General features: G+C 42.0%; 1 protein-coding gene across 1 annotated transcript in view; it reads left to right on the forward strand.

Annotated features, from left to right (window-relative positions):
* The window catches only part of HS3ST3A1 (heparan sulfate-glucosamine 3-sulfotransferase 3A1), an 85,049-nt gene extending 72,548 nt beyond the window's left edge, over window positions 1-12,501 (forward strand). Inside the window, exon 2 of the mRNA XM_060134279.1 lies at window positions 11,880-12,501. Coding sequence (XP_059990262.1) covers window positions 11,880-12,501 — 622 coding nt within the window. The remainder of the gene's footprint in view (window positions 1-11,879) is intronic.
* The last annotated feature ends 5,533 nt before the right edge of the window (window positions 12,502-18,034 follow it).

Raw genomic sequence — 18,034 nt, forward strand, 5'->3', positions numbered from 1 at the left:
CTTACTTCACTCTGTATGACAGACTCTAGGTCTATCCACCTCATTACAAATAGCTCAATTTCGTTTCTTTTTATGGCTGAGTAATATTCCATTGTATATATGTGCCACATCTTCTTTATCCATTCGTCCGAACATGGGCACTTAGGTTGTTTCCATCTCCGGGCTATTGTAAATAGAGCTGCAACAACATTTTGGTACATGACCCTTTTTGAATTTTGGTTTTCTCAGGGTATATGCCCAGTAGTGGGATTGCTGGGTCATATGGTAGTTCTATTTGTAGTTATTTAAGGAACCTCCATACTGTTCTCCATAGTGGCTGAACCAATTCACATTCCCACCAGCAGTGCAAGAGTGTTCCCTTTTCTCCACACCCTCTCCAGCATTTATTGTTGCTAGATTTTTTGATGATGGCCATTCTGACTGGTGTGAGATGATATCTCACTGTAGTTTTGATTTGCATTTCTCTAATGATTAATGATGTTGAGCATTCTTTCATGTGTTTGTTGGCAGTCTGTATATCTTCTTTGGAGAAATGTCTATTTAGGTCTTCTGCCCATGTTTGGATTGGGTTCTTTGTTTGTTATTGAGCTGCATGAGCTGCTTATAAATTTTGGAGATTAATCCTTTGTCGGTTGCTTCATTTGCAAATATTTTCTCTCATTCTGAGGGTTGTCTTTTCGTCTTGTTTATGGTTTCCTTTGCTGTGCAAAAGCTTTGAAGTTTCATTAGGTCCCATTTGTTTATTTTTGTTTTTATTTCCATTACTCTAGGAGGTGGGTCAGAAAGGATCTTGCTGTGATTTATGTCATAGAGTGTTCTGCCTGTGTTTTCCTCTAAGATTTGATAGTTTCTGGCCTTACATTTAGGTCTTTAATCCATTTTGAGCTTATTTTTGTGTATGGTGTTAGGGAGTGATCTAATCTCATATTTTACATGTACCTGTCAGTTTTCCCAGCACCACTTATTGAAGAGGCTGTCCTTTCTCCACTGTACATTCCTGCCACCTTTATCAAAGATAAGGTGTCCATAGGTGCGTGGGTTTATCTCTGGGCTTTCTATCCTGTTCCATTGATCTGTCTTTCTGTTTTTGTGCCAGTACCATACTGTCTTGATTACTGTAGCTTTGTAGTATAGTCTGAAGTCAGGGAGGCTGATTCCTCCAGTTCCTTTTATCGTTCTCAAGATTGCTTTGGCTATTCGGGGTCTTTTGTGTTTCCATACAAATTGCGAAATTTTTTGTTCTAGTTCTGTGAAAAATGCCAGTGGTAGTTTGATAGGGATTGCATTGAATCTATAGATTGCTTTGGGTAGTAGAGTCATTTTCACAATGTTGATTCTTCCAATCCAAGAACATGGTATATCTCTCCATCTATTTGTATCATCTTTAATTTCTTCCTTCAGTGTCTTATAATTTTCTGCATACAGGTCTTTTGTCTCCTTAGGTAGGTTTATTCCTAGATATTTTATTCTTTCCGTTGCAATGGTAAATGGGAGTGTTTTTTGATTTCAGTTGCAGATTTTTCATCATTAGTATATAGGAATGCCAGAGATTTCTGTGCATTAATTTTGTATCCTGCCACTTTACCAAATTCATTGATTAGCTCTAGTAGTTTTCTGGTAGCATCTTTAGGATTCTCTATGTATAGGATCATGTCATCTGCAAACAGTGACAGCTTTACTTCTTCTTTTCCGATTTGGATTCCTTTTATTTCCTTTTCTTCTCTGATTGCTGTGGCTAAAACTTCCAGAACTATGTTGAATCAGAGTGGTGAGAGTGGACAACCTTGTCTTGTTCCTGATCTTAGTGGAAATGCTTTCAGTTTTTCACCATTGAGGATGATGTTGGCTGTGGGCTTGTCATATATGGCCTTTGTTATGTTGAGGAAAGTTCCCTCTATGCCTACTTTCTCTAGGGTTTTTATCATAAATGGGTGTTGAATTTTGTCAAAAGCTTTCTCTGCATCTATTGAGATGATCATATGGTTTTTCTCCTTCAATTTGTTAATATGGTGTATCACATTGATAGGTTTGCGTATATTGAAGAATCCTTGCATTCCTGGAATAAACCCCACTTGATCATGGTGTATGATCCTTTTAATGTGCTGTTGGATTCTGTTTGCTAGTATTTTGTTGAGGATTTTTGCATCTATGTTCATCAGTGATATTGGCCTGTAGTTTTCTTTCTTTGTGACATCCTTGTCTGGTTTTGGTATCAGGGTGATGGTGGCCTCGTAGAAGGAATTTGGGAGTGTTCCTCCCTCTGCTATATTTCGGAAGAGTTTGAGGAGGATAGGTGTTAGCTCTTCTCTAAATGTTTGATAGAATTCGCCTGTGCAGCCATCTGGTCCTGGGCTTTTGTTTGTTGGAAGTTTTTTAATCACAGTTTCAATTTCAGTGCTTGTGATTGGTCTGTTCATATTTTCTATTTCTTCCTGATTCAGTCTTGGCAGGTTGTGCCTTTCTAAGAATTTGTCCATTTCATCCAGATTGTCCATTTTATTGGCATAGAGTTGCTTGTAGTAATCTCTCATGATCTTTTTTATTTCTGCAGTGTCAGTTGTTACCTCTCCTTTTTCATTTCTAATTCTATTGATTTGAGTCTTCTCCCTTTTTTTCTTGATGAGTCTGGCTAGTGGTTTATCTATTTTGTTTATCTTCTCAAAGAACCAGCTTTTAGTTTTACTGATCTTTGCTATTGTTTCCTTCATTTCTTTTTCATTTATTTCTGATCTGATTTTTATGATTTCTTTCCTTCTGCTAGCTTTGGGGTTTTTTTGTTCTTCTTTCTCTAATTGCTTGAGGTGCAAGGTTAGGTTGTTTATTCGAGATGTTTCCTGCTTCTTAAGGTGGGCTTGTATTGCTATAAACTTCCCCCTTAGAACTGCTTTTGCTGCATCCCATAGGTTTTGGGTCGTTGTGTCTCCACTGTCATTTGTTTCTAGGTATTTTTTTATTTCCTCTTTGATTTCTTCAGTGATCACTTCATTATTAAGTAGTGTATTGTTTAGCCTCCATGTGTTTATATTTTTTACAGATCTTTTCCCGTAATTGATATCTAGTCTCATGGCGTTGTGGTCAGAAAAGATACTTGATACAATTTCAATTTTCTTAAATTTACCAAGGCTTGGTTTGTGACCCAAGATATGATCTATCCTGGAGAATGTTCCATGAGCACTTGAGAAAAATGTGTATTCTGTTGTTTTTGGATGGAGTGTCCTATAAATATCAATTAAGTCCATCTTGTTTAGTGTATCTAATTTAAAGCTTGTGTTTCCTTATTTATTTTCATTTTGGATGATCTGTCCATGGGTGAAAGTGGGGTGTTTAAGTCCCCTACTATGAATGTGTTACTGTCGATTTCCCCTTTTATGGCTGTTAGTATTTGCCTTATGTATTGAGGTGCTCCTATGTTGGGTGCATAAATATTTACAATTGTTATATCTTCTTCTTGGATCGATCCCTCGATCATTATGTAGTGTCCTTGTCTCTTTTCATAGTCCTTATTTTAATGTCTATTTTGTCTGATATGAGAATTGCTACTCCAGCTTTCTTTTGGTTTCCGTTTGTATGGAATATCTTTTTCCATCCCCTTACTTTCAGTCTGTATGTGTCTCTAGCTCTGAAGTGGGTCTCTTGTAGACAGCATATGTAAGGGTCTTGTTTTTGTATCCATTCAGCTAATCTGTGTCTTTTGGTGGGAGCATTTAGTCTATTTACATTTGAGGTAATTATCGATATGTATGTTCCTATTCCCATTTTCTAAATTGTTTCGGGTTCGTTATTATAGGTCTTTTCCTTCTCTTGTGTTTCTTGCCTAGAGAAGATCCTTTAGCATTTGTTGTAAAGCTGGTTTGGTGGTGCTGAACTCTCTCAGCTTTTGCTTGTCTGTAAAGGTTTTAATTTCTCCATCAAATCTGAATGAGATGCTTGCTGGGTAGAGTAGTCTTGGCTGCAGGTTTTTCTCCTTCTTCACTTTCAGTATGTCCTGCCACTCCCTTCTGGCTTGTAGGGTTTCTGCTGAGAGATCAGCTGTTAACCTTATGGGGATTCCCTTAAGTGTTATTTGTTGTTTTTCCCTTGCTGCTTTTAATATGCTTTCTTTGCATTTAATTTTTGACAGTTTGATTAATATGTTTCTTGGCGTATTTCTCCTTGTATTTATCCTGTATGGGACTCTCTGTGCTTCCTGGACTTGATTAACTGTTTCCTTTTCCATATTAGGGAAGTTTTCAACTATAATCTCTTCAAATATTTTCTCAGTCCCTTTCTTTTTCTCTTTTTCTTCTGGAACCCCTATAATTCGAATGTTGGTGCGTTTAATGTTGTCCCAGAGGTCTCTGAGACTGTCCTCAGTTCTTTTCATTCTTTTTTCTTTATTCTGCTCTGCAATAGTTATTTCCACTATTTTATCTTCCAGGTCACTTATCCTTTCTTCTGCCTCAGTTATTCTGCTATTGATCCCATCTAGAGTACTTTTAATTTCATTTATTGTGTTGTTCATTGTTGCTTGTTTCATCTTTATTTCTTCTAGGTCCTTGTTAACTGTTTCTTGCATTTTGTCCATTCTATTTCTAAGATTTCGGATCATCCTTACTATCATTATTCTGAATTCTTTTTCAGGTAGACTGCCTATTTCCTCTTCATTTGTTTGGTCTGGTGCATTTTTATCTTGCTCCTTTATCTGCTGTGTGTTTTTCTGTCTTCTCATTTTGCTTATCTTACTGTGTTTGGGGTCTCCTTTTTAAGAGTGCAGGTTCGTAGTTCCCGCTGTTTTTGATGTCTGTCTCCAGTGGCTAAGGTTGGTTCAGTGGGTTGTGTAGGCTTCCTGGTGGAGGGGACTAGTGCCTGTGTTCTGGTGGATGAGGCTGGATCTTGTCTCTCTAGTGGGCAGGTTCACGTCTGGTGGTGTGTTTTGGGGTGTCTGTGGCCTTATTATGATTTTAGGCAGCCTCTCTGCTAATGGGTGGGGTTGTGTTCCTGTTTTGCTAGTTGTTTGGCATAGTTTGTCCAGCACTGTGGCTTGCTGGTCGTTGAGTGAAGCTGGGTGCTGGTGTTAAGATGGAGGTCTCTGGGAGATTTTCGCCGTTTGATATTATGTGGAGCTGGGAGGTCTTTCGTTGACCAGTGTCCTAAAGTTGGTTCTCCTACCTCAGAGACAGAGCCCTGACTCCGGGCTGGAGCACCAAGAGCCTTTCATCCACACGACTCAGAATAAAAGGGAGAAAAAGTAGAGGGAAGTAGTAGAAGTATGAGGAAAGAAAGAAGGAAAGGAGGGAAGGAAGGAAGGAAGGAAGGAAGGAAGAAAGAAAAAAAAGAAAGAAGCAAAGGCGGCAAGAAGGAAAGGAGGGAGGGAGGGAGGGAGGAAGGAAGGAGGGAAAGAAGGAAAAAAGACAGAAAGAAGATACAGTAAAAATGAAGTATAATAAAGTTATTGAATTAAAAAATTCTTATTTAGAAAAAAAAAGGGACGGATAGAACCTTAGGACAAATGTTGGAAGCAAAGCTATACAGACAAAATCTTACACAGAAGCATACACATACACCCTCACTAAAAGATGTAAATGGGGGAAAATCATAAATCTTGCTGTCAGAGACCACCTCCTCAATTTGGGATGATTCGTTGTCTAAAGGAGGGAAGGAAGGAAGGAAGGAAAGAAAGAAAGAAAGAAAGAACGAAGGTAAAGTATAATAACGTTATTAAAATTAATTAAGAAAAAAATTTTAAAAAAAACCATGGACGGATAGAACCCTAGGACAAATGGTGGAAGCAAGACTATACAGACAAGATCTCACACAGAAGCATACACATACACATTCACAAAAAGAGGAAAAGGGAAAAAATCATAGATCTTGCTCCTAAAGTCCACTTCCTTAATTTGGGATGATTGGTTGTCTATTCAGGTATTCCACAGATGCAGGGTACATCAAGTTGATTGTAGAGCTTTAATCCGCTGCTCCTGAGGCTGCTGGGAGAGATTTCCCTTTCTCTTCTTTGTTCTCACAGCTCCTGGGGCTCAGCTTTGGATTTGGCCCTGCCTCTGCATGTAGGTCGCTGGAGGGCGTCTGTTTTTTGCTCAGACAGGACGGGGTTAAAGGAGCCGCTGATTCGGGGGCTCTTGCTCACTCAGGCCGGGGGGAGGGAGGGGCGCAGAGTGCGGGGCGAGCCTGCGGCAGCAGAGGCCGGCGTGACTTTGCACCAGCCTGAGGCCCGCCGTGCGTTCTCCCGGGGAAGTTGTCCCTGGATCCCGGGAACCTGGCAGTGGCGGGCTGCACAGGCTCCCTGGAAGGGGGTGTGGAGAGTGACCTGTGCTCGCACACAGGCCCCTTGGTGGCGGCAGCAGCAGCCTTAGCGTCTCCCGCCCGTCTCTGGGGTTCGCGCTTTTAGCCGCGGCTCGCGCCCGACTCTGGGGTCCGCGCTTTTAGCCGTGGCTCGCGCCCGTCTCTGGAGCTCCGTGAAGCAGCGCTCTTAAACCCCTCTCCTCGCACACCAGGAAATAAAGAGGGAAGAAAAAGTCTCCTGCCTCTTCGGCAGCTCCAGACCTTTTCCCGGACTCCCTCCCGGCCAGCCGTGGCGCACTAACCCCCTTCAGGCTGTGTTCACGCCACCAACCCCAGTCCTCTCCCTGCGCTCCGACCGAAGCCCAAGCCTCAACTCCCAGCCCCGCCCGCCCCGGCGGGGGAGCAGACAAGCCTCTCAGGCTGGTGAGTGCTGGTCGGCACCCATCCTCTGTGCGGGAATCTCCCCGCTTTGCCCTCCGCTCCCCTGTTGCTGTGCTCGCCTCCGTGGCTCCGAAGCTCCCCCCTCCGCCTCCCGAAGTCTCTGCCCGCGAAGGGGCTTCCTAGTGTGTGGAAACCTTTCCTCCTTCACAGCTCCCTCCCACTGGTGCAGGTCCCGTCCCGATTCTTGTGTGTCTGTTTTTTCTTTTGCCCTACCCAGGTACGTGGGGAGTTTCTTGCCTTTTGGGAGGTCTGAGGTCTTCTGCCAGCATTCAGTAGGTGTTCTGTAGGAGTTGCTCCACATGTAGATGTATTTCTGGTGTATCTGTGGAGGGGAAGGTGATCTCCGCGTCTTACTCTTCCGCCATCTTCCCCTCCGCCCTCTGTAAGTGTCGTAAACTTTTTATTGAAGTATAGCACCATTCAGAAAAGGACACAGATCCTGGCATACAACTCGGTGACTTTTCACAAGGTGGATACACTTGTGAAACCAGCACCCAGGTCCTGCACTGGGATATTCCTGACTTTCCAGAAGCCCCCTGTGGCCCCTTTTGGTCACTAAGCGCCCCCCCTCCACAAAGGCAACAGCTGTCCTGACATCTAACACTACAGGTGGGTTTTGCCCTTGAGAAGCCAAGCTCATCTCTCCCACCAGAACCAGCCAGCCTCTGTCCTTCCAGAGAATTCGGCTTTGCCAGCTCACAGCTCGCACATCAGCCTCCTTACCATCCGGACCTCCTCAGCAGGAGGCCTCAAGCGAGCATGTGTGTGGACGTCCCAGGAACACGCCCAGGGGTCTCTGATGTCCCCTGGACCCGAGTTATCTGGACGGAATGGGGTTCTCCCGACTGCTGGGAATTCTGCACACTGGGCGTCACTTTCTTAAGAGCAGTGCTTGGGTGTGTTCCTTGTAGAAATTGTCGTGCTGACACTTCGTTACAATCCAGATTTCCCAAGCTCTTGGCTTGATTTTTCTGGCGAGATTGGAAAGGTTATGAGTAGCACATGGTCACCCTGCTGGTAGTTAAAAAATCAGAAGCACTGTAAACAAAAAGGAAATGAGAAATGACACAGGCCACAAACATTTCTGATCTCAGCTCCATAAAATCTCATCATGATTATATTCCCCTTTGGTCTTGCAAGAGGAAAGCAAGGCCACCATCTTCTTCAGGTACCTCATGCTAGTGTTTAATTACCTGCAAAGCCAAAAAGATTCATTTATCTAATTCAAGTCTATCGATGCAATTTGAAGTCTCTGCCCTCTGGGTGAGTTCTCTTTTTAATAAATCAGGGTAAAACAGACATAATATTTACCATCTCAACCATTCTTACGTGTCCAGGTCAACAGCGGTAAGTACATTTACGGTGCTGAGCAGTCACTCTTCAGAACTCTTTTCATCTGGAAAAACTAAAACTCTGTCCCCATCAAATACGAACTCCTCGTCCCCCCACCCCCAGGCCCTGGCGATCACTATCTTACTTTCCGTCTCTGTGGATTCGACTCCTCTAGAGACCTCATACAAGTGGAATCACACAATCTGTGTCCTTCTGTGTCTGGCTTACTTCACTCAGCATAAAGTCCTCAAGGTTCATCCACGTTGCAGCAGGTGTCAGAATCCTGTTCTTTTTTTAGGGCTGAATACTACTCCACTGCATGGAGAGATCACATTTGCCTGCCCATCCAGCCCTCTATGAATATTTGTGTTGCTTCTACTTTTTGGCTATGGAGAATTCCTTTTGTTCTTTGGGGACAAAGAACAAATGTGTGGGACACACCTGGTAATAATCCTTCATTTGCTTGTAAAACTCCTTCTTCTCCTTGTCATCTTCAGGAGAAAACAAGTAAGCGTCTCTAATTTTTCTTTATTATTCTAGTTTCTACCCATTTCTCCTCTCCTATACTTACTATAAATGTCTCCAAATTCTTTTCACTATGGAGAAGTGAATGGAATAGCCAATACTGTTTGCCTGGAAATTAAGGCGTCCTAGGACCTCCCCTTCCCATTGTTCAGTGGAATTTCTCACCCTCCGCCCCAGCTTGTCCTTAGACAAACCTCAAATGTCTTCTCATTGCGTACACCTTTCTGCTCCCCTCGCATGCCTGGTGTTTCTGCAAAGCTCTCATCGTACTGGGATGGCTCTTTCATCGCCCATCCCAGGCCGAGCCCTTGCACAGAGCAGAGTCACAGTACATGCCTCACTCTGGTAAGGAAGGAAGATTTCTAAGTTTGCCTAAACACCTCGAAATACGATATTCCAAAGTACATGTGCATTTTGTTTTATGTGATAGAGGATCTCCTTTCTGAACGTTAAAATTCAAATTGCAGTAAGAAAATGAATGTAGAATTTAAAAGGGAGATTGCTCTTTAAAGAATTCTGTTGTGAATCCTTTTACCAAACAACTGTGCTCTACAATGTAAGCCTCATTGAGGATTTATTTACACTTGTACGTCTTTGTTTTTGAGGAAAGTAGACTGCAGAGAGTTCATAGTTAACCCGACTCCCCATCCCAATGGGGATGCTAAACCTGTCAGCTTTCCTCATCCTGTAGATGACAGTAATTAATGTGTTTTTCCTCTGAAATCCTATTTTAGCTGCTTCCTCTTCAAACTCCTCCTATTTTGGATAGCTCTTTTTCCTACCCTACTGAGATAATTTAAAATATGGTTTCTTTTTTCAGAAATATTGGTAATAGTTCCTCTGGAATGGCACATTCTGCAGCTTTAATCTCTGCTGAAAGGCTACTGGGGAGTCTGTGCTTTTCCCCAGGGCCAGAGGGCAGGAAGGCTGAGATTACCAACCAGTAGCTCCCACGTGAAGTATGTTATCTCTATTTTACTGGCCGAAATATGAGGTCGAGTGGTTAAAAGTCAGAGACGATAGGGAAGGAGGCAAGAATGCTGACTTTAAAAAAAATCACCAGATACTCCTTCTTGTAGTTTCAGTGATGCCTGATGCTTGCTTTTACAGTCCAAAACTTCTTCACACCTTTGAGCCAATTTTCTTCACTGAGATAGTCCAACAGTTTCTGGATAGATCTCCTGGCTCATCTTATAAAAGTGTAACTAAACCTCCAAAGTAGGTTGGGCTAGCCTATTTCTCAATTCCATGAAGGGAATGTATCTATATAGTGCGTATGTAGATGTATATACAGTGGTGAAATCTGGGAATTCATGTCACGCAGTGGCTCCAGCATTGCGTCGGCAGTAAAGACAGTCTGTGCCGCCCTGTGTCGACACTGACCTCCCTGGTCTTTGCTTTATCCTACCCAGACCTTCAGGCATTTTTAAGAAATGGGGAATGGGCACACATTAAAAGTTCTTTTGAAAAAGGAATTGCAGATTTTTAAAACAACAAAGAAAAAAGCAACAGAAATGAGATATCTAATTATCATTTCCCCCTCCAAAAAAAAGTAAAGATAACTTGACTGAAATATCAAAGAAGGCAAAAGTGTGAGAAAACGTGCGTCATTAAACTAACACAGCACCAGTGGCTTATGGCCACAACTGTTGAGGAATCTGTGCCGGGCGTAATGCAGATGGGCACCAGAGTGTTTATGAACCAGTTGATATTATGTCTGAGATAAACTTCAAAATAATGCATTTAGAAAAATATTAATTGCCAAAATTGACACAAGATGAGGCAGAGTATTACAAAACACAATAACCACAGAAGAAACTGAAAAGATACTTGAAGATTCTAATCCCTTTCTTACCCTCTACCCCAAAAGTACCAGTATTAGGTGGCTTTGTAGATGACCCATCAAATTTTGAAGGAATAGAAAATTATTTTGCTATTGAAACTTCTTTAGGATATAGAAGAATATGAAACATTTCTCATTTTATTTGTGGAATAATTCATGTTCTCAGAATTGATTAAGCTATCGATCAAAAGAAAAACTACAGGAACATCTCATTAATGCATATGGATGACAAATCCAAAGCAAAATAATGATGAATCAAGTCTAGGACTATATTGAAAGAATAATATACCATGATCAGATAGGGTTTACTCCAGGAATAAAAGTGAATCTAATATTAGGGTACTTACCAGTTTGGATCAGTGGATCAAAGGACAAAATACATTTTGTCATTGCAATAAATCTCCCAAATACATTTATCTAATATTGACTTGAACAATGTCTATTTCTTATAAAACTTGGAATTAGCAAGACGGTGCCTTAAAATTAGAAAAAATATATATATGTATTTCATATATATAATAAATAGTGGCTTTAATGGCAGTACACTTTTGGAAGGATAAATAGGTTTTATCTCTCCTACTCACAGTTTTGGACTGGCTTCGAGACCCATCACTTCTCAGCAGGAACGCATGCTTGAGCTAGGTAGCAATCTCCGCTCCATCAAGACTCCAACAGGATTTCTTTTTTCCACAGGACAAAGTGATTCTAACATTCATCTGGAAGAATAAACAGACAAGAATCATTAAGAACGTTTTGAACAACAGAGTCAGAATTTACTTTGATATACATGAAAATATACCATAATGTGATAACTGGGCCAATGGAAAGAGGAACCAAGATACTCAGACTACTGGAAGGATGGCATTTGAAATTATTAGATAAAAGATGGATTATTTCATGTCTTGTTTGTTACAGGAAAATTCAGGAATTATAAAGAGAAGTATTTTGTGTACTATGCAATGGTATTATGTTGACTGTAACTGCTTTGTTAGAAAACTACAGAAAGGGCTCAGGGTATTTTAACACCATCCCATAGTCATACAATTGTGTTTATTACACTATCCTAATTCACCTAAAGAATTAGATCAAGGTTATTTTCTCACAGCCTTGTGGGTTGATAATTATAAAAAATAAAAATTACACAGCGCGTATTCTATGCCAGGCACTTTTCTAAGCTGTTGAGGTATATGAATACATTTAATCATCACAACAACCGTAGGAGATCGGTAGTGTTATTATTTCCCATTAAGTACATCCGCGAGGAACCAGGGGTGCACAGCCTTGCGTCTGTGCGACTTCTCCGCGATCACGGTCACACATCTAGTAAGCGGAGCAGTTGGTACCTCAACTCAGGCTCCGGGTCTGTAAGACCCTCCCTCTGCCGGGAAGGAGCTCGCGGTGGCAATCAGGGGAAGGCGCTCAGTTTTCAGGCCCTAACGTGCCTTTCTGCTCCGCTCAGGGACCTGATGCCGAGGACCCTGGAGGGGCAGATCACCATGGAGAAGACGCCCAGCTACTTCGTGACGCGCGAGGCGCCCGCGCGCATCTCGGCCATGTCCAAGGACACCAAGCTCCTGGTGGTGGTGCGGGACCCGGTGACCAGGGCCGTCTCGGACTACACGCAGACGCTGTCCAAGCGGCCCGACATCCCCAGCTTCGAGAGCCTGGCCTTCAGGAACCGGACGGCGGGCCTCGTGGACCGGGCGTGGAGCGCCATCCAGATCGGCCTGTACGCCGAGCACCTGGAGCGCTGGCTGCGCCACTTCCCCGCCCGCCAGCTGCTCTTCGTGAGCGGCGAGCGGCTGGTGCGCGACCCGGCCGGCGAGCTGGGCCGCGTGCAGGACTTCCTGGGCCTCAAGCGCATCATCTCCGACAAGCACTTCTACTTCAACCAGACCAAGGGCTTCCCCTGCCTCAAGAAGGCCGAGGGCAGCGGCCGCCCTCACTGCCTGGGCAAGACCAAGGGCAGACCCCACCCCGAGATCGACGGCCAGGTCCTGCGGCGGCTGCGCGACTTCTACCGGCCCTTCAACCGCAAGTTCTACCAGATGACGGGCCACGACTTCGGCTGGGACGGATAACCTTATAATTTAAAAAGAAAAAAAATATCAGAAGATAATATATTTTTTTACCAATCGGTAGAGAAGAGGCAGTTTAATATTTGCGCTGCTGATATTTCAGTATTTTTTTCCCATGAATGTTGTTAAAGAGATTGTTCTCAAGATTGTTCTCGCCTCCGCCCTCACCGTCATGTACAACTGCGCGCACAAACATCTGGAGAAACAAAAAAGGAAACGTGCACGCATCTAACTAAATTCTCTCCATTTTCCATTTTCATTTCATGTTTTATGTGCACAGTTATGAAGTATGAGCATCAGCTGCCGTGAAAACTTTTAAGAAACTCCTGAGGGTACAGCTCGTGCACCCTCTCCTGTTTTAACAAAGCCCGGATAAGATAAGATTGATGTCTACCCTTATGTTTTTCTCCCTTTAGTTTTTCTCCTGTGCCACTTTTTCTTAACCCCTTTTCCCACTTAGTGATTCTGTATGTTTGCACATCACTTCCCAGTTACCACAGTGCTTTCAAATACAGTATCTTTCTTGATCCTTATACTCAGATGTGATATAATAACATACTACATGGAGATTATTACCCCCGTTTTACAGATAAGGAACCTGAGTCTCAGGAAGCTTAAGTGATGTGTCCTAAGGCCAGATGGCGGACTATGGACAAAACCTCATCTTCCACTTGTTCCCTATTTTGTGCCACTTTTTCCAGTGAGAATGGGAAAGGCACAGACAGCCTTTAGAAATGGTTAGCTAGTTTGGGGACCAACAGAGAGGGTTTCCTGTTGCTTTCTAAGTTCTAGGCTAGCCTCTATGGCACTCAGACACCTTACACAGTTGTACTCAAGGAAACCACTCTGTCTTGAACACAACATCTTTTAAGAGCCCATCTTGGGTTGTTAAAGCACCCTAAGACATGGATATCTCGACTCAATTGAAGTTGAGAGAAATTATTGGATCCTTGTATGGAGAACAAGATGGCCAGTCACACTAGGAGTACAAGGTGTGGTAGGAGAAGAATTTACCTATTCTTGTTTTGACTGTATTTTCCTTTTTTTCTTAAAGAAAAACCCACTTCAGTAAGAGCTTACAAATATGAATCTCATTTTACAAACCTCTTTTTTAACAAAGAAAATCTGCCTCTCTTTGTAGTATCTTATTTCTAAACTTGCAGCTAGTACTAAAAAAAAGGTCAATCAACATCTCATTTACAAGGCCCCAATTTTTCATGGGTGGAGGGAGGGCTGTCACTTTGTCACTTTATTTTTCCCCATTTCCTCTTTGTACCAGTTATAACCTCATATTCGTTAATATTTGGAAAACAAGAAGTGCAGATATGGGTAAAGTGGTGATTTTTCCTCTTCTCCCATCTGTTTCTGCCTGTTCCCCATTTAGATAGCTCAAATAAATCAATAGTTTATTAAGAGTATTCCTCTCCTCTCTGAGTGGGCATTAACGAGATTAGCATTAATGGGAATTAAATTGGTTTAGAGAAGAGCACATACGCACAAACTATATAAAACATTCATAATTAGTCTGTCAGCAACATTTTTATTACAGGTTTAAACCCAAGAGGAAAATGTCTCCAATCTCATGGAAATTTTCCATATCTGCTAAAATGTAAAGGACCAGACACTCCAGTATTCTAAAAGAATATTCTTCTCCAGTGTTGTCAATCAAAAGAAACTAAAGTTGTTTTAAAATATGCAGTTTCATTGTGCATTTGACATAGATGCTGCATCGGGTGAAGTAAATATTTCTTGAGACGTCTAACACGGGATTAAAATGAAGGAAAAAAGTTTAAGTTTCTAGATATTCTATCATTGCTCTAAATCTCTGGATTTATTAATTCTCTTTTACGGGGGTTAAGTAAACCCCCAATCCAGGTCCCCTTTCCCAGCCGACAGCCTTCCCTTCTAGGCCCTCAGTTTCCCGATGCTACAGCCTGTTTTTTTGTTCTACTTGAATCATCACTACCAGCAACAAGAAACGCATTTTAAACTCTTTTCGTCTTTTCTCTTAACTCACATTTGTGCTTCTGACTCCCTAATAAGCATGTGCCGGACCTTCTGCGAAGGTGGCTTTTGCACAAGGACACAAGTGCATCTGACAACTGTATTCAGCAACCTTCATCTTTTTGTGTTAAGAAATAATAAAAGAACAGAATTGAGTGCAAAGAACCTCTTCTTGCATGTAGATTTTTTGTTTGGTCATATGATTTTTAAAATGAATGACTACAGAGCATTCCAGGAAAGCCTTCTAACTTCTAAGATTTCATAAGAGTGGTAGAGGTTTTAGATCCCAGCCAAGTGTATAAAGATCTTGGGTCAGTGTTACCTCAGAACAGGAATTTTCCATTTCTGCCTTTATGTCGTACTTCCTCTTGTTGTACACGGACTTGGCCTCGGATTTCTTTCGTCCATTTGGCTACATCAGATCATAGGCTGTGCTCTTGATTTGAACATTGTAATCATCCTTCCTCCAAGCTCACTCCTCTTAGAGAACCAGAGGTCTACAGCTTCATTCTGAATCGTTTGCCTTTGAGGCCACACCTATAGTGTATAAATTCTTCCAGTAACTAAGAAATTTTAAGGGAAATTAATTTTGTCCTATTAACTATAGATTAATAAGCTTCTAGAGAACAGATATTTATTATTCCAGAAGTATTAATCCCACTCTAATTTTCTTATTTTCAAAAATCCTCAAAGTTAGAAACCTGAATGGTAATGCGGATTAAATCCCCATTTGGCACTTGAGTCCTTTCTTTAGCTGGTTATGCAGGGGTTTAAAACATTGATGTGTCTCTAAATTAACTTTTGATTTTACAGTTGTAAAGAGGATACGTTTCTTCTAAACACCTGCATCCTGTTCTGTCAGCTGAGACCTGCCAAATCTGTTACCCATGAAGATAACCAACATTTAATATGTGAATAAATGTGTCTATAAAGCGATAATAGCTTATATTAGTGTAGCAGATTACCCTAAGTACATCTTCTCCCCTTAAACCAACACCTACTCTCCACTTACATTCCACCGTACAGATCAAAAACTAACACTTAAGACAGTGGCTCTCAACGAAAAGCAGTTTTTCATTCCAAGTGATGTCTGGAGATATTTGGGGGTCCCAAGCATGGTGGATTATAGATGCCATCTAATAATGTACATGAGAGCCTTCATAACAAAGTATTATCACACCCAAAATGTGTGATAATTCTTTGTTATCACACATAGACATCAGCACCTCAGTGGTGCTGAGGTTTCCAGTTGACGAAGAAGTACACCAGTTACAGCTAGTCTGTGTCCAAACCAGACTTTAATTAAGGTTTGGCTAGTAATTCTTTCACTCACCGCTCTAGGTTTTCTCTTGAAAACCTTTCCTTCTCTAACTCTGTAAGTGACTCCACTATAGAACTAGATCAGTGTTTAAGGGTGTGCTTTGTCAAGAGAAGTACTAAAGAGAAGCATCGCTGAGCTGGGCTTTTTACAACTGAGATACAGGAGCAGCTTGTAACAAATGGATCACTGCATTTCTGGGAAGTGGAATCAGTCAGCTTCGGGTGGAAAAATGTCATTCTGATAAAACATTTCTGAAGTCTTTTTCGAGTTCAAGTCTTGCAGCTTCAGTTTGCCTCCATGAGAGTGCCATGACAGTATTTCTTGTCACCTGACACAACCAAGTGTCGAGAAATAGAAGTAAATGGCTCGACTTCTGTAAACCAGCTAAATCCAGATTGATGTGCTACGGTTTACAATTGGCCCTGAATGGCTGAATAATAGCAAAGGAAGATGAATTCTTACTGCCACATTTTCTAGAAACCCCAGGTCTTTGTATGGGCCCACCATAGAATCAAGGAAGAGACAATCGTATGGTTCCCCAAATTAAGAAAATATGGCTCACCGTCCAGTGAAAGTCTTAGTGTAGAAATAAAACACCCACCTGTTCTCCTATTGCATCCTGTAATCACTGAGGAAGAAGGGGACTTTAAAAACCCAAACATCAAGAAACGTCAGCGCTACTGTAGAATTTATGGTCTTTGAAATATCTTCATCGACGTGAAGACAGATTTGCATTCAGAGCCTCAATTATATGGTGAAAACCATGGACAGGGAAAGTACAGACCTGTTTGTCACATCATCAAATTGTGGAATGGCAGATCTTTCGTTTAAAGCTTAAAGAAATGAATTTTGGAAAATTACAAGGCAGTGCAACCTCAAATACAGAGTAACAAAATAATGGATTTTCGTTACGTCAGGAGGAAATAAAACTGAAAATAGAAATTGCTTCTAATATATGAATCCATTGTGGGACATTTAGGATATTTAGTTAGTATGTTTCAGGCTATAACCCTAATTATCTAGTTAAATTTCCAACAGTTGGTTGTGTTCTTTTAATAGCTATAGGCTCAACATCTCAATTCTCCTCTAATTCTACTGTCAAAATAAAAAGTAACAATACAGAGGGATCATACATTCTGTTGTGAGTCCTTTTCATCCCCCAGTTCCTGGGTCTGATATTCTAGGTATATTCGAAGGATCACATATGATGAGAAATGGCATCCTTTGTTAGCTCCTCCTGGCTGGTACACGATGAGGCCAGATTCCTAGGTTGGCGCTAACTGATAACTCCTCAGGGGCATTCAGGTTACTGTCTGGTCTAGACGTTGTCCAACTATGGTCCACGTCCCCAAAGTCACTTCATAGTAATCATAAAGTGTTTACCATCCTTGGGGGCTTGTTTTCATCACAAAGAGAAGTGATGTGCCTTTTCCCCTCCTACCTCCTAGATCCCCGCTTCCTTCACTTCTCAAGTAACTTCTCCCCCCCATCCTGCCTGTGTCCACTGCTCCCTTGTGTCCTTACGGGCTTAACCCTACTGGCCTAAGTTCTGCCCTCTCATCAGAAGCACCATACTTGATGGTGTCCACTTCACGCTTCAGATTCATGGGGAAAACCTTGTGGTCCACCTGGGGCAACTGCTCTGATCTTTAGCTCTACGGAAAGTAGTCTGTTTATCTGATGTAGACACCCAGACAGATGCAGGTCAGATGAGTTTCATTTTCCCAGAGAATACTTACATTAGGAAAACAGGGCCCAAAGGAAGATGGAAGAAACAGAGGTAAAAGTTGTGGGCACATTTTTGACTGGAGCTGGAGGTGTTCTTGGAACCTCCCAGGTTCCCAGGGCCCTGCCCTTCATCCCTGACCTGAAGAACCAGGGTCAGCAACTTGGCATTCCACTCCTGAACGGTTGTCTGCCTCTGGTCTGGGCAATGGCATTTTCCTCCCACCTGTTTTCCCACAAAGCCTTATCTAAGCTCAGATTTCTTTATTTCAAGCCTGCACCAGCTGGTCAACTAGGGAACAGTAGGAAGCAAGAAAATTTTGCAGTCATTTCACTGCAGTTTTTCAGAGGGAACAGAGTTCCTGATGAGTTACTATCAACTGATACCTTCAGAGCAAAACATAGTTCTTGTTTCAGACCACTTGATCTTACCCCTTAAACCCCAGATCAGTTGTACTTTGTCATGAAAAGTCCAAGTAAATATTC

The sequence above is a fragment of the Lagenorhynchus albirostris genome, chromosome 20 (assembly GCF_949774975.1).
Source record: "Lagenorhynchus albirostris chromosome 20, mLagAlb1.1, whole genome shotgun sequence".
NCBI lineage: Eukaryota > Metazoa > Chordata > Mammalia > Artiodactyla > Delphinidae > Lagenorhynchus > Lagenorhynchus albirostris.